The sequence below is a fragment of the Cervus elaphus genome, chromosome 18 (assembly GCF_910594005.1).
Source record: "Cervus elaphus chromosome 18, mCerEla1.1, whole genome shotgun sequence".
Lineage (NCBI taxonomy): Eukaryota > Metazoa > Chordata > Mammalia > Artiodactyla > Cervidae > Cervus > Cervus elaphus.
In genome coordinates, this window is record NC_057832.1 from 52486129 (window position 1) to 52510546 (window position 24418).

The 24418-nt window shown below is 39.7% G+C and overlaps 1 protein-coding gene across 1 annotated transcript in view; it reads right to left on the reverse strand.

The window, feature by feature from the left end:
* The window catches only part of CCDC146 (coiled-coil domain containing 146), a 144023-nt gene that overhangs the window by 24197 nt on the left and 95408 nt on the right, over positions 1-24418 (reverse strand). Inside the window, exons 3-9 of the mRNA XM_043872043.1 lie at positions 22704-22786; positions 19302-19511; positions 14299-14356; positions 12281-12457; positions 10120-10193; positions 9006-9233; positions 8171-8357 (exon numbers count right to left, since the gene is read on the reverse strand). Of these exons, the coding sequence (XP_043727978.1) occupies positions 8171-8357; positions 9006-9233; positions 10120-10193; positions 12281-12457; positions 14299-14356; positions 19302-19511; positions 22704-22786 (1017 nt within the window). The remainder of the gene's footprint in view (positions 1-8170; positions 8358-9005; positions 9234-10119; positions 10194-12280; positions 12458-14298; positions 14357-19301; positions 19512-22703; positions 22787-24418) is intronic.

The following is a 24418-nucleotide window of genomic DNA, read 5'->3' on the forward strand; positions in this document are numbered from 1 at the left end:
AATCTGAGGGCTGTCTTTTCACCTTACTTATAGTTTCCTTTTTTGTGCAAAAGCTTTTAAGTTTCATTAGGTCCCATTTGTTTATTTTTGCTTTTATTTCCATTATTCTGGGAGATGGGTCATAGAGGATCTTGCTGTGATTTATGTCGGAGAGTGTTTTGACTATGTTCTCCTCTAGGAGTTTTATATCCTGGTCTTACATTTAGATCTTTAATCCATTTTGAGTTTATTTTTGTGTATGGTGTTAGAAAGTGTTCTAGTTTCATTCTTTTACAAGTGGTTGACCAGTTTTCCCAGCACCTCTTGTTAAAGAGGTTGTCTTTTTTCCATTGTATATCCTTGCCTCCTTTGTCAAAGATAAGGTGTCCATAGGTTCGTGGATTTATCTCTGGGCTTTCTATTCTGTTCCATTGATCTATATTTCTGTCTTTGTGCCAGTACCATACTGTCTTGATGACTGTGGCTTTGTAGTAGAGTCTGAAGTCAGAAGGTTGCCATTTCTTTCTCCAGGAGATCTTCCTGACCCAGGGATTGAACCCGGGTCTCCTGCATTGTAGGCAGTCGCTTTACTGTCTGAGCCACCAGGGAAGTAAAAAATAAGCTTAATCCTCATCTTTTATAGTGAGAAGTAAAAATAATCAGGTCTAAAACTGAAAAATGAAGGAGTAGCATTATTCACATATTGCTTAAATGATGAAGATAGATCACAAGAATTAGCTAAAGGAAGAGGACTTAATTAAGAATAGGAAATAAATGGTGTATATGCTGTCATGTACCTTTCTATACCTGAGGCAGACATTGCTAATCAACTACAGAACTGATAAGCCAGTGCTGAGTCTCAGAATCCTTTGCAAAATGTTCACTACAGGGGGCTACCACCAGCTGAAGAGAATTGGCATTTGCTTTCCTTGGACCATATGATCTTTACAATTCCTCTCAGTTCTTTCATCCTATGATTATAATATGAATGTCTTGAGCAGGTGACACATGAAAGTATCATTTAAGAATTTTTTTTAATTTTATTTTTTTCATTTAAGAATATTAAATTAGTAGCAAAATGGAGAGTAGATTGAACCTGGAAAAAATAGAACAAAGGGAAAATAGCTGGTGGCAGTGGCAGTCATTCAGATGATGCAGAGTGGATACTGAAAGGCTTTCCTGAGGGTTATCAATAGGGCCTGAATGTGCCATCCTTGCCACTGGAATGAAATAGCCATATTCAAAGTCTTATTCTGATTATAAAATTTTATTTAGCCTTTGAAAAAGTTTATATATATATACAGGAAGAAAAGCAACAGTTGTTTCTTGGTACCGTCTTCTTGGAACCACATACTTTCACATCTGTAATCACTTTATTCCTTGCAATAATCCCAGTTCAAAGGTTGAAAATGCCAAACATCAGCAGCTGTTCAGTGAATTTAGGATTTAAACCTGACTCTGCCTGACTCAAAACTGATGCTCTCCTCCATATAGTTGTCACAATTGCCTTGAACACTGGAAGGGAGTCACTAAGAGAAATGCAGAATCACTTCTAAGAGCAGAGAGAGATGAATCTTCTAGAAAACTACAAATAAGGGAAAAGTGCTGTTGGAAAAAGCAGTCTCCTGCCTGCAGCCTTTCCACCCCCACTTGGCACGCACGCATGGCTACAAAAGAATGGGCTTTGGCCCTAGAACTCTTCCTTATGAAGAGATAGGGAATCCACACGGCCTGTACTGGGTTTATCACTTTGTATGGGAATATCTTTCCCTGTTTCAGGCACAGTGAGAACTCCTTGGTTCTGCTTAAGCCTGTATGTCAGTGGCCCTCAGGCATACTGCCAGCTTTCAGTATTTCAGACTCCACAAGAAGGATCAAGGTTCCTTTCACCGTAGTGAGACAGTTGTGAGCATAGGCCAATCACCCTGAGTTGGCCATCAGGAGAGACTGCTGGCCACTGGGGACCAAAGTTCACTACTGAAGCTGATCTTCCTGTCTCTCCTTTGTGGAGGTAGTGTTGTTCCATCCAGTACTTGACTGCTGTGTTTTCCTTGGTGACTCCAACACCAAGATGCAGTGGGCCCCCTCCCCAAGATAGGTGAGTGATGCATGTCATTCTGCTTCCTTGGGGTTGACGACCTGCGTGGTACATGACTTGGTGTGTACATACAGAAAATGAAATAGTTACTTGGTTAGAGGATTTTGTTGTTGTTGCCACAATCTTGAGCATGTTTTTATTTTGAAGGAAAATAACCTTACAGACATAATATTCCAACCCTTAAAACATGACAGTGAATGTCAAATCAAAATCCCTAGAGTCACTGAGGGGACTGTGTTAGAATGTAGATATGGGGTTTTATTCCTCTTCCATACCTCAGTGGAAGTCAGTAGGAGCTATGATTAAAATCAGAAGTGCACTTTAATGTGTAGTTTGATTTCCTGAAAGTGTGATATCTTTAAGAAATTCTCTACATTTCAATTTGTCATGGTTTTCCCTAACCCTAGCGAAATCTCTCTCCTTATGGCAGGCTAGTCTTTTTCTTTTTTTAAAGCCCAATAAAAATCATATATATTTCATGAAACTGCATGATCACCTGTATTTCAACATACAGAAACAGAGCCCATTGTACTTTAGTAATACTGGTAATATGGCACTTAAGGCTTTTCTTAATTAAAAGCCAAGAATCTTATTTGCCTTTCTTTGAAGGAAAAGACTGTAATAAGGGCAAAGTTGGCAAAGTGATGAACCAAAGAGAGAGGAAATTCTAGTTATAGACTTCAGAATTCAGTTTAAGATGTATATGGATGTTGGTTTTTTTTTTAACATTTTTCACATAACTCGTTATTTATTTTGGATATATTTAATTTTAAAGTATAGTTAATTTACAGTGTTATGTTAATTTCTGCTATACAGCAAAGGGGTTCAGATATATAGAGAGACATTCTTTTAAAATATTCTTTTCCATTATGGTTTATCACAGAATACTAAATATGGTTCCCTTTGCTATACAGTAGGACTTTATTGTTTATCCATTCTAAATATAATAGTTCGCATCTGCTAACCCCACATTCCCACTGCATTTCTCCTCCACCTCCTCTCCCTTTTGGCAACCACAGATCTGTTCTCAATTTCTGTGATCCTGTTTCATAGATAAATTCATTTGTGTCATTTTTTTGGATTCCACATAAAAGTGATATTTGCCTGTATTTTCTCCCAGTCCATTGGTTGTCTTTTCATTTTGTTTATGGTTTCCTTTGCTGTGCAAAAGCTTATATGTTTGATTGGTTTAGTCGCTAAGTCGTGCCCGACTCTTGCAACCCCATGGACTATAGCCTGCCAGGTTCCTCTGTCCCTGGGATTCTCCAGGAAAGAATATTGGAGTGGGTTGCCATTTCCTTCTCCATTATGTTTCATCAGGTCCCCTGTTTCTACTTTTGCTTTTATTTCTATTGCCTTGGTTAACTGACCTAAGAAAACATTGGTACAGTTTTTGTCAGAGAATGTTTTGCCTTTGTTTTCTTCTAGAAGTTTTATGGTTTAGCATTTTATATTTAAGTCTTTAAGTCACTTTAGTTTATTTTTGAGTGTGGTGTCAGGCAGTGTTCTCTTATAACTTCATGAATTTTTAAGAGAATGTGTTCAACTTCCCCAACATAACTTACTGAAGAGACTGTCTTTTCTCCATTGTATATTCTTGCCTCCTTTGCCCAAGATTAACTGACCGTAGATGTGTGGGTTTATTTCTGGGCTCTCTACTCTGTTGCATTGATCTATATGTTTTGTACCAGTGCTATGTTATTTTGATTACTCCATCTTTATAATATTGTCTAAAGTCTGGGAGGATTATGCCTCCAGCTTTGTTCCTTCTTGGCAGGCCCACCTTCTACCTGCTCATGCCTAGACTTGGCAAATGCTTCAGGGAAGAAAAAGCCTACCTGTATCTGTTCATCCAGGAAGTGTTTACACTGTTATAGAATTTACTTCCACAACTCGCATACGTCTTTTAAACATATGTGATTTTTATTTTATTAATTTTTTTCTGGTTCTTATGACAGGAACTATGGTCTACTCCAATGCTTTATATCTTAACTGGAAGCAGAGTTACATTTTGTATTGTTTATGTGCCCTTTTATTTTAGATTTTCTGGTAAAGACAAACTTAATTCTGTTTCAGTTCAGTTCAGTTCAGTTGCTCAGTCGTGTCCAACTCTTTGTGACCCCATGAATCGCAGCACGTCAAGCCTCCCTGTCCATCACCAACTCCCAGAGTTTACTCAAACTCATGTCCGTGGAGTGATGCCATCCAACCATCTCATCCTCTGTCGTCCCCTACTCCTCCTGCCCTCAATTTTTCTCAGCATCCGGGTCTTTTCAAATGAGTCAGCTCTTCGCATCAGTCAGCCAAAGTATTGGAGTTTCAGCTTCAACATCAGTCCTACCAATGAACACCCAGGACTGATCTCCTTTAGGATGGACTGGTTGGATCTCCTTGCAGTCAAAGGGACTCTCAAGAGTCTTCAACACCACAGTTCAGAAGCATCAATTTTTCGGCGCTCAGGTTTCTTCACAGTCCAACTCTCACATCCATACATGACCACTGGAAAAACCATAGCCTTGACTAGACAGACCTTTGTTGGCAAAGTAATGTCTCTGCTTTTTAATATGCTGTCTAGGTTGGTCATAACTTCCTTCCAAGGAGTAAGCATCTTTTAATTTCATGGCTGCAGTCACCATCTGCAGTGATTTTGGAGCCCCCCAAAATAAAGTCTGACACTGTTTCCACTGTTTCCCCATCTATTTGCCATGAAATGATGGGACCAGATGCCATGATCTTAGTTTTCTAAATGTTGAACTTTAAGCCAACTTTTTCATTTCTTCTCTTTCATTTTCATTAAAAGGCTTTTTAGTTCCTCTTCACTTTCTGCCATAAGGGTGGTGTCATCTGCATATCTGAGGTTATTGATATTTCTCCCAGCAATCTTGATTCCAGCTTGTGCTTCTTCCAGCCCAGCATTTCTCATGATGTACTCTGCATATAAGTTAAATAAGCAGGGTGACAATATATAGCCTTGACGTACTCCTTTTCCTATTTGGAACCAGTCTGTTGTTCCATGTCCAGTTCTAACTGTTGCTTCCTGACCTGCATATAGGTTTCTCAAGAGGCAGATCAGGTCTGATAGGCAGATGGTCTGGTATTCCCATCTCTTTCAGAATTTTCCACAGTTTATTGTGATCCACACAGTCAAAGGCTTTGGCATAGTCAATAAACCAGAAATAGATGTTTTTCTGGAACTCTCTTGCTTTTTTGATGATCCAGCAGATGTTGGCAATTTGATCTCTGGTTCCTCTTCCTTTTCTAAAATTCTGTTTAGTGTGTGTCATATTTTAGAACCAATATTGTGACTGTTATCAGCTTATAACTGCTTTTGAGATCACCAATAGATATTTCTCTACGTGACAAGCTATCTTACTGCTCCCATTCAACTTATCTTTCTTTCCACTTTTAAGAAAAATGTTTTGTTGAGTCAGCATTAGCAACATATTTGATAGACTAACTTCACTTACTACTGGAATCACCATAGTAGATTACTAAAAGCCATGATAATTTTTGTCCTATTATTGTTTAAAGAAATCTTACTATGATTATTTGCTTAATAAACAAGGATTGTTTTATTAATAAAAGCAACATTTACTGGTCTTAAGAGCCTGCTATTCACCACATCTAGGTTTCCACCAATTCTTGGAATAAATATTTTAACTGCTCATCACTGTAGATCTCATTGTGGCTGAGGTGGAGTACCAGAAAGTCTGTGTTTATCCAAAGTTCCAACTTAACTTTGTAATGTGCAAGGCTTTGGGCTAAGATGGAATAGCTTGCAGTAAGCCAGTACTTTGAGTAAGAATAACTTGAAAAGTTAGATTAAAAAATATATTTGAAGGTATAAGATTTGCAAAGATCTAGAGTCTTCAAAAGTTCTAACATTATCTGGGATAAAAGAATTTATACTGGACTCTAATAAGTCAAGGATGAATGATGTAATTTTAAGGGTAGCCACTGAAAGACTAAAAAGAGAGTGCAAAACTAATGCATATCAAAAAATGGGGAAAATAGAAAATAGAAAAATTCATCTTTTTGATTAATTTGAAAGAAGAAAAGACGAGAAAAAAATGGTACAAAAAATAGATAAGACAGAGAAAAAGCAATAGTAATACAGTGGCCATAAGCCCAAATGTATCTGTGCATGCTCAGTTGTGTCTGACTTTTTGCGACCCCATGGACTGCAGCCCGCCAAGCTCCTCTGTCCATGGGATTTCCCCAGCAAGAATACTACAGTGGATTGCCATTTTCTTCTCTAGCAAATGCGCTTTTGGACTAAATACAAGAACTGAAAGGCAGAAATTTTCAGACTAGATATTAAAAAGTATATGCTGTGTATGAAAGACAGACCTGGATAAGGACACCGAAGGAATGAAAGTAAATGGATAGAGGAGGAAATAACTATGAAAACAACAACAAAAAAGTACTGTAATGGCTGATGTAGAAAATGTAAGCTTTTAGAGAAAAAAAAAATTTTTAGAGTTTAAAACTTTTCAGTTATAAAGGAATCAATCTACATGTAGGAATTTTAATAAACCTATTAAAAATAGATGAGAAACATAAATACTGTTGTTTTAATAATAAAAATAATAAGCATTGTTTGTTTTGTAAAAGTGTGCAAAGCACTTTTCACCCCAATGAGATGTAAAAAAGTTCATGAGTGCCATCTGACAGTAAGATCGAGACCTAGTCATTTAGAACATTCATAACTCTACAAGTTATTTTCACAATTTAATAAAAGTTGGTCTTTCAATCATGATAGGGTAGGTTATTGCCTCAGAAACAAGTCTAACTATCATTACCCAAAAGCATGAAAGCTTATTTCTTGCTCTGACAAAGTGGCCAGTCAAGGTGGTTCTTCAAGACCACAGTTGGCTCAGTATTCCTGGATGCATTTATTTACAACATTTCCATATAATCATTGGAAGTCACCACAATGGCCATGGGAGGGGGGAAAGGGGCTAGAGGTTCTCACACTGCTCTAGGATGGAAGGAACATGTGCCATTTCTGCCCACAATCCATTGACCAGAACCAGTCATATGACCCTGCTCAATCACAGAGGGTACAAGGAAGTATAAACCTTTTATATACCCAGAAGGAGAGAATTAGGCTTATAGGTTAGAGTTGGAAGTGTCTACCATAGCTGGAAACTCCTGTTTACGTTTCTGAGGTCATAAGAAAACAGGTATGATTTTTGTACTCCCAGCTGCTTCATCTCAGAGACTGATCTCTTTTTCACCAAAGGAAGCACTGGCCAAGGCCTGGGCATAGGGATGCAGTCCTTTTTATGATTCACTGCCTTTCAGCAGTGCTTGGTCCATTAGCACAGGAGGTGCCATGTGAAAGAGGAGGGAATCAGAGACAATGGGACCAAAATCCCTCCATATGGGAGCACAGAGGTAGTAAGAAGGTAATAGCTATATTGAAGCTTCTCTAGCTGTAGTACACCTCTGATACACACAGAATTATTCAGGGAGCTGACACTGGGTTCTGATGGGCGTTGGCTAATTGGAGGTGCAGGCTGGCTGTCTATCCGTATTCACATCATCTGGTCTTGTTTCTGACTGTTGTAGTCTCAGTGACAGCATTCTGGATCAGACTCTTTGACCTCTTTCAAACATAGTGGTTCACTTGGTCCTACCCTGAAGTGAACCCATTAGCTCTTCCAGAACTGGATGGCCCGGCCCTACTGCTTCCCTGGCCAGGCTGATGCGTGATCCCAATAAGACATTTCTCTAATCTTGGGATAACAAAACGATTGAAACATTCTGTAAGGCTGGGCCTCTATAACAGATTTGATGCATTTTAAAGCTATCTTTTATCTTTTCTTTTCCTTTCCCTCTTTCCCTACTGACAGCAAAAACAAGTTCTTGAAATATTTTTGCTTCAGAAAGATGGTACTGAGGGAATTTCCTGGCTGTCTATGGTTAGGACTTTGTGCTCTCACTGCTGAGGGCCTGGATTCAGTCCCTGGTCAGGGAACTAAGATCCCACAAGCTGCACCAGTGCTTCTCAAAGGAAAAAAAGAACAAACCAAAAGCCAAAAAGATGGCACTGAGCTTGCAAACCAGATAGCAGTGTCCAGCACCCACCTCTAACAGAAGCCTTTGATGCAGTGCTTGAGTTTGAGTGAGCGCATCCCAGGACACTTTCAAGAGTAGCTCCATTTTTTTTAAATTTCGAAAATCTCGTTCTTTCTCTCTTTGCTTTCGAGAAAGTTCATCGTGGTAGTTATGCTTGTCAATAAGACAGTTTCGTAAATTGAGATCCAAGATCCCTCTGTTCCAGGTAAAAAGAGAATATGAAAGTGATTTGTCATCAACTGCCCTTTTTCAAGGTAGCATGGTCAGCAGATACATACAGAACTATTTTCATGTTAGAATCAAATTTTAAGTAATGCCAAAAGCAATTTCATTTGCAAGTTCTTGTCAGTGTCACAGTCATAAAAACCCAAATGGAAGAGCAAATTGGCAGAGACAGAAGTTCCTAGTTTCTCTGAAATTTTACTTAAAAATGAGAATTAACACTCTCCTAGAGACTCATATCACAGAATTGCTCCCTTTAGGAAAAATATCATGATTACCTCAGAAATACTGTAATCTGCAGGGGAAAAAAAAATCCTTCAATTATAGCACACTCCAATGATACAATTTTCCAGAGGTACATTAGAGAAACTTAAAAAAAAAAAAATAGAATAAATTGCGTCCTTAAGATTTGGTCACAAGAAATTGAGGACAATGAAGAATAAAGGATAGAAAAATACTTTGAAATGCTTTATTTAATAATATATTTTTATTAATGGTAAAATGATTTAAAATTCTATAAAAATGTTTACTAAGTGAATATAAATCTGTTTGAGATTATTTTGAATCTTAAAATATAAATCAAAGAAATATTTAGATGACAAAACACATTAATGTAACAGACCTTTCAGTTAGTGAACTTGCTTCGTTCTCTCTAGTTAATTCTAATAGCTTGACCAATTGGTTATATTCTCGCTCTTTAATTTCAAGTAAGGCCCGTTTGCCTTCAACTTCCTTTATTACATCCTCCTTCTCTTCCATTACAGCATTAATTTTGGTTTCAACTTTCTTTAGGCAATCATTTAGCTCTTTGAGTTCATATTCCAAGACAAGTTTTTTCTTTTCCATTTCTCTGTGGGGATACATACGTACACATATATGTATGTACACAACACATTCACACATACACATTTGCCTTATTTTGAGCCCTGAATGTCCTCACCTGTTTGTACTTTCTAACCAGGCAACAGAAGGTCTAGTCATAAAATCAGAAGTGAGATGAAGACCACAGATGAGTGGGACTGAGGGGGTATCTCCACTGAGTGTCCCTGAGGGTAAGCATTTGTCCAGCTTCCCTACATTCTCCCCAGGTCCCCAGCGCTACCATCTCTTGGGATTCAACCCTCATACTCTGAACTGACCTAAATTTCTCAACATTGGTACTGGTGGGGCTTGGGTTTTAGAACCACTACTACTGTCTGTCTCCTTTCCCCCCTCTTCTCCAGACTTTTGTATCTCCACTGATATGTCTTTTTTAGTTCCTCTAAACTTTGAGAATTTTCTCTGTGATTTCTGCCTGCAGTCTACTCTAAATGTGTAGGGGCTTATGCACACAGATAGCTGACAAGTGAAGAATTACTGTTTTTTGGGCTTCAGGCATCTGGCTAGCTGGCATATCTAGACCATGAAATTCTATGCAGTTCAAACAACTTATTCCATATGCAGTTCTGTTAAAGTCAGTTAGAGCTCTCCATAGAGATATGATTTACATATTAGAAAGAGAATATTGTCCCAAAATTAAGACATAAATAAAGTGTTAGGAATGACAGTAATGGGCTGCACCACATTCTTTTAAAGAACTTAATATGTACAACCTAGAGAGAGCCAAATGCAGATATTTCTAAAATTATAGCAGTAATTTGATATGTTCAGTGGCTAATATTCTTATTTTAGCATGCACACATAACTTGGGGAAATGTGGGCCGGAGGGATAGAAAATAAAAAATATTAAACCATACACTTTTTTGCGTGTTGTTTTTTCTATCTCTTTTCCAATTTGTACGGGGATGGATTGATGGTGGACCACTTCATCCTAGTAAAGAAATGGAGCCATGTTAAATTATGTACTCTTAATGAGAAGCAGTTAAGCAAATTAAATAGAAGAGAGAGAAAGGAGCTACAAGGTGTAGAATTTTTACTATCTGTCCTGTACCCTGCAGTGTGCTTTAATTATTCCATTTAATTCTCACAGTGACCTTTCAAGACCGTTGTGGTTACCATTTGAAAGAGGAGCTAACTGACCGTAGTGAATGCTGTGGGTGCTTTGCCCAGGTTCTCTTTATGGAGATACACCCATCCCTCAGAGGTTTTGAAGGCTGCTAACAGCTTATGCTTGCTCTCTCCATGGAGCGCCAGGGCTGTGGCGGTGATTGATGCGGAGGTCCAGCAGCCCACCCCCGACTCAGGGTGGAACAACTTCTGTGGTGCGATTCATGATCTGAGTTCCCCATGGGATCAGGTTGAAACCAGGGGTCTCCTGAAACCTTGTTTTGGCCTGACTTCTTCCACAGCTCTGTCCTGTTTCCCTCACTCACCTGTCGGATTCTCCTTAGAGCTTTACCTCCGTGAATACGCATCTTAATCTCTAAGGCTGAGGCTAAGAGAAGGTAAATGATTTTCCCAGAGTCACATAACTTCTAAGCAGTAAGGCCAAGATCAGAAGCTAACTTTGTCCAACACCGCTTTGCACTACGCTCTATGGATTCACGGAAGATTCACTTTTAGCCTCAAGAATGGTGTGTACATACATGGCAGGGGGTGTGGAAGAAACCCTTCCCACCTGAGGATCATGCTGGACTTTGGGGCCTGGGGTAACACAGATGCTTGGGACTTGAAGACATCCCTGCAGTGTGGTATATTTCTGGGGTCTTGCTCAGCAGTCTTGAGCAGATCTAAATTTTGTGAGGCTAAAACTTGTACAATTTGGGGAATTCTTTTTAAGAGAAAGAATCACAAGTTACAAATGCTAAATTAGGTTTAGGGCTTTGGAGGCGGTTCATGCATGTGAGAGGCTGCAGCCTTAGCTTCACTGGGTTCCTTGTAAATCCATCTCGGCTCAGTGTCCATGTTCTAGGTGGCAGCTGGGTATGTCTTGGCCAACTGCTTCTTCTCTTAAGGAGGAGGTCAGAGTGAATCCTAATTCTAAGCCAAGGCATCTCAGATGTGTTGCTTTAAAAAATAACTCTAGGTTACTTAAATTGTTTCAAGACCTGTTGCAAAATATTTAAAAATAAAATGAATTTTAATTATTTCTTAAAACATAAATATGTTTTAGGAAAGAGTCAGACACAACTGAGCAACTGAACTGAACTGAAAACATAAATATGGGCCTTGTATAATATTCACAGTGAGAGGGAAGTGAAGTGGAATGAAACAGGCAGACAAGGATAAAGTAATGTGTGTCAGTTGCTCAGTTGTGTCCGACTCTTTGCAACCCCATGGACTGTAGCCCACCAGGCTCCTTTGTCCGTGGGATTCTCCAGGCAAGAATACTGGAGTGGGTTGCCATTTTTATAAAGAGGTTAGGACATTTGGTTGCTCTTGAAGGAAGTGATTGTGTTTGTGACACTGCTTTCTAATATTGGAAAATGCTTGGCGAGGTCTCAGTTCAGTCCAGTTCAGTCGCTCAGTCGTGTCCGACTCTTTGCGACCCCATGAATCACAGCACACCAGGCTGCTCTGTCCATCACCAACTCCCAGAGTTTACTCAAACTCATGTCCATCGAGTCAGTGATGCCATCCAGCCATCTCATCCTCTGCCGTCCCCTTCTCCTCCTGCCCCCAATCCCTCCCAGCATCAGGGTCTTTTCCAATGAGTCAACTCTTCGCATGAGGTGACCACAGTATTGGAGTTTCAGCTTCAGCATCAGGTCTAGAGAAACCTTTTCTCCCAGTCAGGGCCCAACAGAGTGATGCTACTGAATATTCAAAAATCTTTTGTGAATCCCCAGAGCCCAGGTTTAGTTTGATAGGATCAATCACAACTGCATAACATTTCAGTTTGTGTGTTTTGGTCTTTGTCAAACCTCTGTAGTCAATGCAAAAAGTGCAGTGATACTCATGCATTTTCATGTCCTTGCAGATACAATGTCTACATATGTATGAGCTGAAGTAGCACACCTTTAAGGTGACCTGATATTCAAGCAGTTCTTCTAGCTCCTTCTGCTCCTTTAGTAATTGCTTTTGCTTAGATGTCAAATCTTCCCGTAAATTTTTAATTTCTAATTTCTTCTGCATTACTTCCTTACGTAATTCTTCAGTGCTTTCTCTCAATAGTCTCATCTTCTTCTCCATTTCCTTTAAAAGGCATGAAAACCATCAGGTTATACAGAGTCTGAGCAAGCATCTGTTTGGCTAAAAATAAAATTAAAAAATTTACTTACCATTTTGATTATATTTGTTTTGAGCTTCATAAAATATTTCTTACAGAGTTAAATGCAACTCTTGATTTCCAACCTTTTCAATAAACGCATAGCAATTATACTGTGTGTTAAACGTTTTACATTAGATTTGAACTCTTCTGTTTTTTTTTAATTAATGCTCTTTTCTGTCTTCCTACATTTTAAATGTTTCCTTTTTCTGAGTTAATGTTTATTTGATACCAAAAGGCATTAGTAAAAATTTCTAGCCTTTTTCTAGTAGCTTTGTGATTTGACAAATCAGATACAAATAATGTTTGAATATCTAGGTTATGGTTAGTCTGAGTCACACGTGAGAGTTAAAGATTAGGGAGTTCATATTAGGAATGTCTAATCCTTGACATTCCTTAATCCCCCACTCTCATTAATACTACTTCTCTAACTCATGCACATTCTCCTCAAATGCCTTCTGCCTCAGACTCCTAACAGGGCTTTGACTGTTTCCCGTGACTGATTATCTGAGGAGTGTTTAGTTTATGAGAGAGAAGCCTTCTTGTACTCAGGAGGGTCACACATTACTAATGACTAAGGGGAAGGATCCACTTAGCTTTCTCTGGCCTTTCTGCTTATGGCTCTCTTCCACAGCTGCTCCTGGAGGTTAAAATTGGTGAGTGATCCTACGATCTGAAACTAAAATTCAACATACTTTTTCCTATAGAATCTCTGTTGAAAATGGTGGTTAGGAATACTTATATGATAGTATATAATATATACTTATATATACATTCTTACATTCATATATAATATGTATATTCATACTCATATATGTAATAGTATCTTACTCTATGTTTAACAGGTTTTTGTGCCTTGGAATTAAACCACCAACAACATACTTTTTTAATAAAACCATTCAGAAGGTATAGTGCAGTCCCATTCAATGTGATGTGTGCTGATTTTCCATTTACTTTCTATGATAGCAAAAAAAAAGGGACATAAATTCCTCCTATTCTTGTTTGCATGCCTCTTTGCAATATGGCTGTGTCATATTTAGTGTAGGACCTCTGCCCCTTGATTCCAGATGTGGCACTATGACTTGCTTGGACCAATGTGATGTTACCAACAGTGATTTAAGCAAAAGCTCAAAAACTGCTTGTGTTGAGGTTTGCCCTTTCTTGAGATTATTTGTCTCTTTCTTGACACTGGAAACCCTTCCATCATCATGAGACTAACCAGTGACCTGTGACCTTAGACCGACTACACCAAAATGACTGACATAAAGCCATCCTAGGTCATCCAACCCCAACTGAGCCAGCTCAGGCTAGAAGAATTCACAACTGTTGAAAATAAGAAATGGCTGTTGTTTTAAACTAGTGTGTTTTAGGGAAGTTTGTTAGGCATGAATTACTAAGTGATACATCTGTATAAAAATTTCTTACAATAAGCTCCAGACATTCAGGAAGCTAAGAGAGTAATAACTGTAGCAAAAATAATATTTTTAAGTGGCAACCATAGAATCCTTTTTTCTTCTGAAAACAAAGCAGATATTGTCCAACCAAACACAACCTAAATTAGATGCCAAGGAGCTAAATCCTGTAATAGGCAGACTTATGCTTACTGCAGAAGTTATACAGGTTATTCCTTTCATCATCATCCATAGTTAAGACTTCTGGGCCTTTCAAATGTTTCAGGATATGGTTTCTGTGATAAACATTAATATTTATCAAAAAGGTTATTTCAATCCAGCTGTATTTAACAAAGTCTAGATCATCTAAGACTTACTCCTGGCTTAGGTATCTTCTCGAATTCCTTTAGTATGAGGTTTTTTTCTTCCACTAAGCTGCAAAAAAAAAAAAAAAAAAAAAAAAAAAACTTTGACAAAGTACAAAAAAGTAAACTATTTGCACAGTAATAATTTTCTACTTTCTCTTCTCAGAACACACTGTCAGGTGTGTTTGTCAACCTGGTGTCCATCCTTCATGATGGCTTTACTGACTCCCACAGGCTCATGTTAGGGGCTCCCTCTCCAGTCCTCCCTAACACTGTACACACGCCCATCAAAGGAGTTTTCTCACCACATTGTAGCTGCTTGGGATCACAACCTCCCCTCCAGACTCAGGTTCCTTCCAGGCAGGCTCTGGGATTTTTCTTTATATTATTTACAAGAAACTAGCACCTGTCTGGATTACTGCTACAGCCTTTACTGGTTCCATCAAATTAGCAAATCCCACTAGCCAGTAGGTCTAAAGAGGCATGCATACCAGGTTTATTTTTATGAAACTGTATTTGCAATAAGTAAATGAAGGTTTTTGCAATAACTGTGTGCCACACGGAATTTTATAGGTTAGTTGTGTGGACTGTAGGCTGAAGCTGAATTTCTTCAGAGTTTTGAGTACTTACATCTTTCCTTTTAGAAAGAAAGAAAGTGTGCGACCCCATGGACTCACCCGCCAGGCCCCTCTGTCCATGGAATTCTTTCTCCAGGCAAGAACACTGGAGTGGGTAGTCATTCCCTTCTCCAGGGATCTTCCCAACCCAGTGACCAAACCCAGGTCTCCCACATGGCAGGCCAATTCTTTACCATCTGAGCCATCAGGGAAGCCCTTTCCTTTTAGAGCTTGTATATTTAGTTCAGTTCAGTTCAGTCACTTGGTCGTGTCTGACTCTTTGAGACCCCATGGACTGCAGCACACCAGGCCTCCCTGTCCGTCACCAACTCCCGGACTTTACTCAAACTCATGTCCATTGAGTTGGTGATGACATCCAACCTGTGTACGTATTGCTCTTTTACTTCCAAGCTGTGGATCCTGTACCTCAGCTGTGTTGCCACCAGGGGGTGATAGTGTGCTGCCATCTCTGGGTTGCAAAGCCCACCTGCTTGTGCCTGAATTTCAAAATGGTGACATGAGACTCTCCCACAAGATAAGACTTAGTCTCTTCTTTAAATATAAAATGTTTTTTTTTTTTCTTGAGCAAACATAAAATGGCTAATTTTTTTGAATGTTTCAGATTAATTAAATTTCAATCATACATTTTCCTCTTTTTCATTAAGAGCCATTGAAACTGAGGAGTTAGGGACCTCTTCCAAAGTCACCAGTCAAGGCTAAACTAACTTTCAAACTCAGCTCTATCTGACTTCAAGGCACTGTTCAGTATCAAGCTATACCTGGAATACACTATTATTGAAATATTCCACTGATTTTTAGAATTTAGATTGCTTTAGATTTTTTGCTTTTATAAATAATAATAGGCATCTTCATGCATTGTCTTTTTTCTTGTTTTGGATTCTCATTTTTGTGGGGCATTACTGGGATGAGAAAAAGTTATTGTGTGTGTGCCTTTTGATATACATAAACCTCTAACCTTTCAAACTGACATTAAAATCTAAAACTGACACTTGCAGCTTTCCTGACTTAGGGGTGTTTCAGCATCAGAGCTCATTCATTTCTTTTCTGTAGCAAGAGTCCTAACTGAAACCATGCCATCCAAGGATTTTGGTTTTAAGGACTTGTAGGCGAAGAAGCAATGCCGGAAGCCACGTGTGCTGCCAAGTGCACGAGGCATCATCCACCATCAGGAGCAGAATCAGCTTGACTGGGTGGAAGTTGTAAGAAGGTCAGTTTCTTATCCAATATAAGCAACAGCCATCACGAGTCAGGCTGTCCAAAGCTGGGCTGCTCTGCTATGGGAGGCTGTGAGCCCCCATCGCTGGAGGTGTTTGAGCACACAGTGAGTGGTTACTGAGAGGAGGTTTGGGTGATTCTGAGAGTATTCAGGGCTGAGAACCTCTTTGGAGACCAACAGTTCTCAAACTCTGACAAGAATAAGAATCACATAGGAAGTATGTGAGCAACTCAAATGTTACCTTGGGTGGGAAGGCCTGGACAGAAAGTGGAATGGTTAGTGTTAGAGTTGGATCCACCTTTTAAACATGGATCTAAGGTGCTTCCCTTTCAGTTATGAGGACTATATGCAGCAAAACCTGTTCTAAGCTGTTTCTGTTCTTGGTTGCCACAAGAACTTTTTTTTTTTTTTTTTAATGTTTAGAAGGTAAAATCTGTTCCAGCTGTGAGTATTTTCCTTACTACTAATCCTGATGATCTGCATGTCCCTCTGTCAGTCTAACTTTCTGGAATTCCAGAGGCATCACTAAAATAATTTCTCTGTTCCTTTCTTATCAGATGTTTGTTTCTTGGTTCCAACTTTGCTATCGCTGTTGGACTAAGAATAGAAAATGACTGCTAAACCCCTGGGTGAGCACCAACAGGGATCGAGCCATGGCCGAGGAAGCAGTCACAAGGCCATGATCACACTGCCCAGCCCCGCACGCGTGCAGCACGCACATCCCCCTCCACGTCCACACCCGCCACAGACAGCACTGACCGTGGCTCTGTTTCCCCAGCTGACTAAGGCTTGTCAGGATAGTTCAGGTTTAGCATGAGAGACTCAGCTGATTTGCTGTCCAGATCTTTAGGATTTCTAGGAAGCAGAGAAGCCCCCAAAAGGTAACAAAGTAAAAGCTAGAAAAACCTTGAAAAGAATACTGAAAAGTCTTTTCAGGGAAAGTTTCTGGAAAAATAATGACTTCTACTTTGTTTCAAGTATAAGTTCTCAACAGTATTTATTTAATCACTTCATTATTTATTTGTATGTGTTTACTTATTGAAGTAGGTTGCATATTCATTCCTGAACTGCATAGTTACCAAGAGATCATCAGTGAGTGTTAATCCAAAGCCAAAAACTGTTGCAACAGATTTAATCAACCAACCATGTAATTATACTTCCCTCAGCACTTATTAAGGAGTTTATATTATTTGAAAACATAAGAAAATCAACTAAATTATAGAGGAAAAATCTTTTCTCTAGAATATTTAAACAATATATTGTTCTTACTAGTTGCCAATGATTCAGAAGTTCCTGAAGATGTTGGGGTAGAGGAGTGCTAGTTATTTGGACTTCTGTTATTCAGGCCCAGAATAAAATGAGATTTTGTTGTGCTGGTCTGAAAAATATCATCTGTATATTTGGATGAATAGGTTTTTTTTTTCCTCTCACTGGCTTGGTTTCTTTATTTTTATGTGGGGATGGAAATATCTAATTTCTTCCCAGGGAGGAAGTGTTGAGTGAATTTGTTTCCTTACCATGTATTACTAAGTATGTTAAGCCAATGAAATACACAGCCTGTAAGTCTTTCCTAGTATTTATTTTGATATCACCATTATTTTTATGGAAATAAGTTTGTTAATTCTTGAGCTAATAGTTGAGGATGCAGGGAAGTCTGCTTAAGCTAAAGTATTACATGTTAACAAATCCAAAAATAATACACACAAAACATTTCTGCAAATGTTCATTTTAAATGTTCTTGTTTACTGTAGATCACTGTGTACAGTCCCCACCCCCACCCCCATCCCAAGCAACTCAATGAACAATTTGCCTGTCTATACCTAAAAGGCAAGAGTTCTGGTCATTTTTTTCCTTTCCTCTTGGCAGGAATACTTGGAAATTTTAAACAATTTAAATATCAACTGACTTATGTTCCTCTTACCCTTTCATGGAAATGTCAAGCATTCATATTTTCAATACTAATGAACAACTACCAATTGTTTTAATTTCATTATTTTCTCAACTGAAAGAGTGCTTACAGAGCACAGAAATAGCTAAGCTTTCTTTTTATAGATTTCACTGGTGAGCCTGAAACAAGTTTAGATTGAAAGACAAAGAAGAACTCAGATTTTTTTCCCCCTGAATATAATTCTCCTGATTAGGCTAATCTTCATCCCCCAGTTGAAATAATAGGCCCCAAAGAGAGGATTTAAAACCAGGGCGCGCGAAGTCCTCCAAAGGTCACTCAAATCATTCCCTTATCTCTTGGCAGGACTGAGTTCCATCACTCTGCAGGGAATCTATCTACTCTTAAAAATCGCCAGAGAAAGTTCCGCCACCTTAAATGATAACACATTCTAGGAGAGATGGTTTGGCTTTCTCTCTGGTGGTACCCAGGCACAGCACATATCACAAAACGTAGACTGCAGTTATTTTGAAATTCAATCTAAATAGTGTGATTTGCTGAACAAACTCTCACTGACTTGCTACTCACAGGAGGAATGTTAGAGGCAATTTTAGAAATAGCATTTATCCCTTCCAGCAATACATTTCCGTTTTAGTTCATTGAATGACATCCCCCAGATTTGGATAAGTGAGTGTGTCTTCCAAAAGGATATCACTTTTTTCCTTGACCTTAAGGAATAGTCTGGTAATAGGAGAAGAGGGTTGATTATGTGGTCCCTGTTCCTGTATTAGAAGAATCAAGGGAACCAGGTATGGCCCTCAGCTCACATAGGCTTGTTTGGAAAGTCCTCACGGGGCACTCGCCATGTGGACATGGGATCCGGGACCACAAAAAGAAAGGGGCCACCACCAGGGCTGGAGAGACCACGAGTGTGTGCCAAGTCCTTGTTCTATGGAGCGTGTTCTTTGGTTTCAGTTCCTGATGCTTATGGTTTTCCTGACACACGGAAACCACCACAGGGATCTCCTCTTCCTAAGAGCATCTTCCTGAAACCTGAGCTTATTTTTCTAAAATTTTGTAACCTTCTTGTTCAGGGACTGCCTGTTCTAGGGAATCAAGGAAAGAACTAGGCTTGTGGTTCTCTTATCATTGCTATTTCATAACCCCTGTACCTGAAATTCCTTCTTCAGTTAGTCTAAGTTTTTTCACTTAGTTTATATGGAAGCAGCTTTGCTTGCATCTGTCTTCAGCAAACTTGAGAGAATCGTGTACTTACCTATTCAGTCTGTACTGATTACGGAACTCTCTTTCCTTCACTGCATTGTATTCATTTTGATACTTGAGAAGTTGTTCTCTCATTTTGGAAACTTCGGTGGTGAACGCCTGTGGAAAATTATCAGCTTGCTGCAGGTGAAACTGCTGCTCTTGTATTTGCTCAGTGAAACGTTTGGCATCCTGTAGCAGCTGGACCTCTGATTCTTGTGTGCTGGATCCCATAAAAACAGAGATTTGCATAATGAAAAGTGTATACCTTTAATACCCTTAGTAGCTCCTGTGGGGGGTCTGGTGAGGTGTGGAGGGAGTATGTCCACACTGCTGCCCTGTTCCTTCCATTCCTGGGTTCAGTTCAATTCAGTGGCATTTCTGTGCCAAGTATTGCACTAGGTATTAAAAGCAAATGGAACTCACAGTCTAGCCAAGGGGAGCAGACATGAGTAGGAAGCTGGAGTACCAGCTGACAAGTGCTGTCCCTCGTGTCTAGATCAAGATGGTGGGAGATGACAGAGAAAGGATTAGTTGGATGGGAATATGATATTTGCACTTGACTTTAAAGAATGATCATGACCTTCCATGGGGTGAGAAGAAAAATACCGAGAAGAGTGGGTTCTCCCTCCAACTGCCCTAGCAACCCTGGCTTTCTTGAATTCTTGGATTCTCATGACCTGATTAAAGGAAAATCTTTTCTTCCTTAGTGATAAGAAAAAACAGTTAAATTTTCTAATGACACTTTACCAGGAGACTAGGAAGGAAAATTCTTCTATAAAATTATGAACTTAATTTACATATTTCTGATCATAACTCCAATGCCTGGCTACAGCTGGATGTGAATGTCACAGAAAAGAGCAACACCTACAATTCCAAGTACATTCTATGGCTTTGGCCTTATCCTGGAAAAGGGTGAAGCATGTGGCTTGAGGCAGAATTGAATGAGCATAGAAACTGGACTTATTGGAATCGCCAGTATCTTCAAGCAATCGCTGACCTATGGTGCAGTCTAGTGTCAGATCCAGCTTTATCAGCAGATTTGACTCTTCTTTCTCAGAAATCCTTCCTCCTTGCATTTGCTATCTCTCCTCTTCAGAAGCAAGACCCTGCCAGTTCCTGTTTTAAAGGCAGCACTGTGTGCATGCTCCCCACCAACTTTTCTCACTAGGAGAACTCTTCAGGGTTCTGTTCATTTGCAGAGATGCCCAATGACTTAATCAAGCCTGTCTCAACTGAAGTTACCAGCCCCACCCATTTTCTCAGTCTTTACTACATCATTTACTCAACAGCAAAACATTTATTGGGATATCAGATGTTAGGTACCAAATAGCAACAACAGTTATAAAGATACATGTAATTTCCATTCATGAATGCTAGAGTTATTTCTTACAATTCATTTCCTTGTATATACTGTATATATATGAAGTTACCTGATATCCTTAACATGAGTCTTCAACTATGGAATTGTAAGGTATTGTCTTGGGCCATTGAGCCCATTTTCCCTCAGAAAGTAGGCAAACACAGTGGCTACGGTTCCAGCCAGAATGCAAATGGTAATTTACACACCTGAACTTGATTTAGAGCATCAGCAGAAGAGAATTTAACAACTCTTGTAACATGATTTCTATGGAAACCTCATTCAATTTCAGCTCAGCATTCGCAGCCTTTATCTGTCCCGCTGCAGCCCCAGCACCAAGAATGAGGAGTCTGCATCTTCATGTCTTTCCCACCCACCAGGCAGTGGGGGTGGGAGAGAGTGGTGGGTGTTCATTGTAATCACAAAAGAGGGAACTCATGTGTGTTTGTGTGTTTGGGGGGGGTGGGCAGAAGGAGGTAAAATGTGGTAGCAGAAGGGAAGTAGAAGGAGGTAAATGGTAGTAGCAGAAGGGAAGTAATGGTTTTGCGACACAGCCTGGAAGGAGGAAGAAAGAATGCCATGGCCTTGGTCCTGCATGACTCTCACTGGAGTCCAGGGAGCTGAGTTGTGAGCCAGGCAAGGAGGCAGCCACATAGCACCACACAGGGCTCTGTGGGCTCTAGGTTAGAGTTATCCAGAGGGTGAGAAGGGTTTCAGTCCACAAGGAGGCTCAGATAACTGTGTGGAATTTCTCACAGTAAAGCGGTGTGAAATATGTTGAAAAGATCACACCAGACTTTCCATCTAAATCCTCTAAGTTCCTGAGTCCTGAGAGCTGTGTGTACACGCTGGCAATTGGGATGAGTTGTGCAGTCCCTGTTATAGGGGTGAGGGTGAGAATTTGGTTTAGGGCGGGGGAGGAGCAGGAGACAAAGCTGAGGGCTCTGGAGGGTGGTTAGGAGCCAGGATGTAGCTGAGTGTGTATGAGGTGGAGCCTAGGGGAGGCTCCATAGGGATGCAGCTCTGCTCTCCTTCATTCCTCCCCTAGGCTCCCATCCTCAAAGCAGCCAAATTCCTAGGCAAGTGAAGCAGTAGGAGTAATGGTTGGATATGAGCGAGGGGGAGGGGGAGGGGAGGATGGCATGTCTATTCGCTGTGTCCTTGGATTTTAATGAAGACGTCATGCAAAGCTATGAGGCAGGAGGTGGGGAAAAGGAAGAAGGGGACTTGGGAGTAGCAGCACTACAGGATTTCCACTTCTTTCTTCACTCTCCTTCCCCCTTGATTCCCAGTGGCTGATCGAACATGCTTGGGAAACCTTGTTGAATTATTCTATTGTCGCCTAGTCTCTGACCTCTGCTGATTACAACTGGGCTAAGGTGAATGGCTGGGGACAGGAGGAACAGGTGAGAAGTAAAGACAGAAATCTTAGCAGAAGTAGACTGGAGTTGTTACAGAACCTAAACCTCTCGAGTGGTGAAGGTGGGGAAGAGAGAATCTTACAGGAGTGTCCTGTAGCAGAGAATGTCAGTGCCTCACCAGAGTCACCTAGGCCCACTCTAGTGGTCACCAGTAACTTTGGTGGACAGTTGTCATATATAACAACAGCATCTGTGTGCCTCTGCCTGAGAGCTTTCTCTGGCCATTGGAACTTACGGCTTCTCAGAGGGTAAGCTAGAAGTGTCAGGAGCTCATCTACCTAGAAGCAATCCTAGATCAACAGGAGATGGAAATTAGTGAACAGATATACCAGTGTTCTCACCCTTCAGTGGGAGAGTTCTGAGGCGTGTTCTGTAGTCACTCAGGGGGTCCTTGGTGAGACTGAGCCCCAGTTGTCTGCAGTGTTAACCTGAAGATTAACATATCCCCAGCTGAATAACTTTCTTCCCCATGTCACTTCCCCCCTACCTCATGATAATTTTTGGTATCACTGCTTAAACTGCTTGAACTCAAATCTTTGTCTCAGAGTCTGCTTTGGGGAAAATGAAAAATAAGACGGGTCCCATTTCAAGGAAGAAGTAGAAGCATGAGTCTCCATGTTGGTAAATAGCGTACCTCATCACAGTATCATGCAGCAAGGTGTACTTGGCTTTTAACTCTGCCATCCTGGTTCCAGGAAGTTTCCCCAGAGCATGTAACTAGCAAAGAGAACACAAGGAACACAAGACCACTATTAGCCATAATCCTCTTTATGCCTGAAGCAAAGACAGAATGGATATATAAAATCTTTCAACTAAACATTAGGAAACATGCGGCAACAAGGCATATTAGAAAGGTGGCAGGTGTTCAGAGAAAATGGTTCTAGTACTATTCTGCTGAGTTCCTGGGAAAGTCTTTTACCTCTCAAGATGAATACTGTGATTTCTTCATCTGTTACCTGAGGGAAGGAATTGATTTAAATTCTTCCAACTCTAAAAAAAATCTCATCTATCTAGCTTTAGCAAACAAGGTACAGAGTATAAATTACTAGGGTGGCTATTTGTAAGTTGAAAGAACTAATAATTATTGAGCCTCTATTATAAGCAGCTGTTGTACATTAGCTATTTCATTCATGAAAATGTTTTGTGAATAGGGGTTTTTCCCTTTCAAACTGAAGTTTAGAAAGCTTAAGTAATTTGTTTAAAGTTACAGAAGTAGTTAACACCAGTCGTTGTTTAGTCACTAAGTCACGTTCGACTCTTTTGTGACCCTGTGGACTGTAGCCTGCCAGGCTCCTCTGTTCATGGAATTTCCCAGGCAGGAATACTGGAGTGGGCTGCCATTTCCTCGACCAAGGGATCTTCCTGACCCAGGGATTGGACTCGTGTCTCTTGTACTGACAGGTGGATTGTTTACTGCTGAGCCACTACAAATGTCCCCAAATGTATTCATATGACACCTTAAATAGAATTCATATGTAAATTTTTAAGTGTTGAGTTGCTTTTGATAGGTTGACCTAATATTTGATTTTATAAACATTTAATTAAACACTTCTATTTTGGTTCTGCAGTTTTCTTTCTGTGTTTCTGAGCCAATATATAATTTATTTTGAATCACAGACATTTTCACTGGCTTCAAAAAAGAGTGCAGGCCATAGGCATTGTGCCTTTTAAGTCTAATTTCTTAAAAAAATTCACATGGGGCACTCTTAAAGGAGACAAGTAACTGGGAAAATGTTATGAAAAGGTTAAGTGTGTGTGTGGGCTTACATGGTTATGTGTGTACTAGGAAGCCCACACAGGAGCCAGCCTTGTAACTAGCAGCAAACTGACCTAGTGAGATAGTCACTGAAGTTAAGCCATTAGGTAAGGTAATCATAGAACCATATGTTTAAAAACACATATAGAACTTTGTTTTAAGGCTGTAAAGACCATTACCTCCCATCCATTGCCCTGCACCATGGAAACAAGTGAATTGACGTAGGGCCTACCCTACAGTAGCTCATAGTTTGAGGTGATAGGCACAACAGAAATTACTGAATGCTTAGAACTACACTCAGTAGTTTTAATGTTCATAAAAAAAGTATATTTGATATTTTGTAATTATTTTCTTTATATTGTAAGGTAAAGCAAATAAGTAAAATGATAAATTATAGACCCCTTCCATGGGGTGGAACTTCTAAAATGGTGGTGTGAAGTAGTTGATGAAGTCCTTCTCTCAAAGAAACATTGATCAAGCTGGTCAAAATTATCTAAGATACCCATTTATGGTCTCTGGAAATTGACCTAAGGGCATGATAGAAATTGAGAGGTATTTATTTAATAAAATCTACTGAAACTCAGACAAGTAAG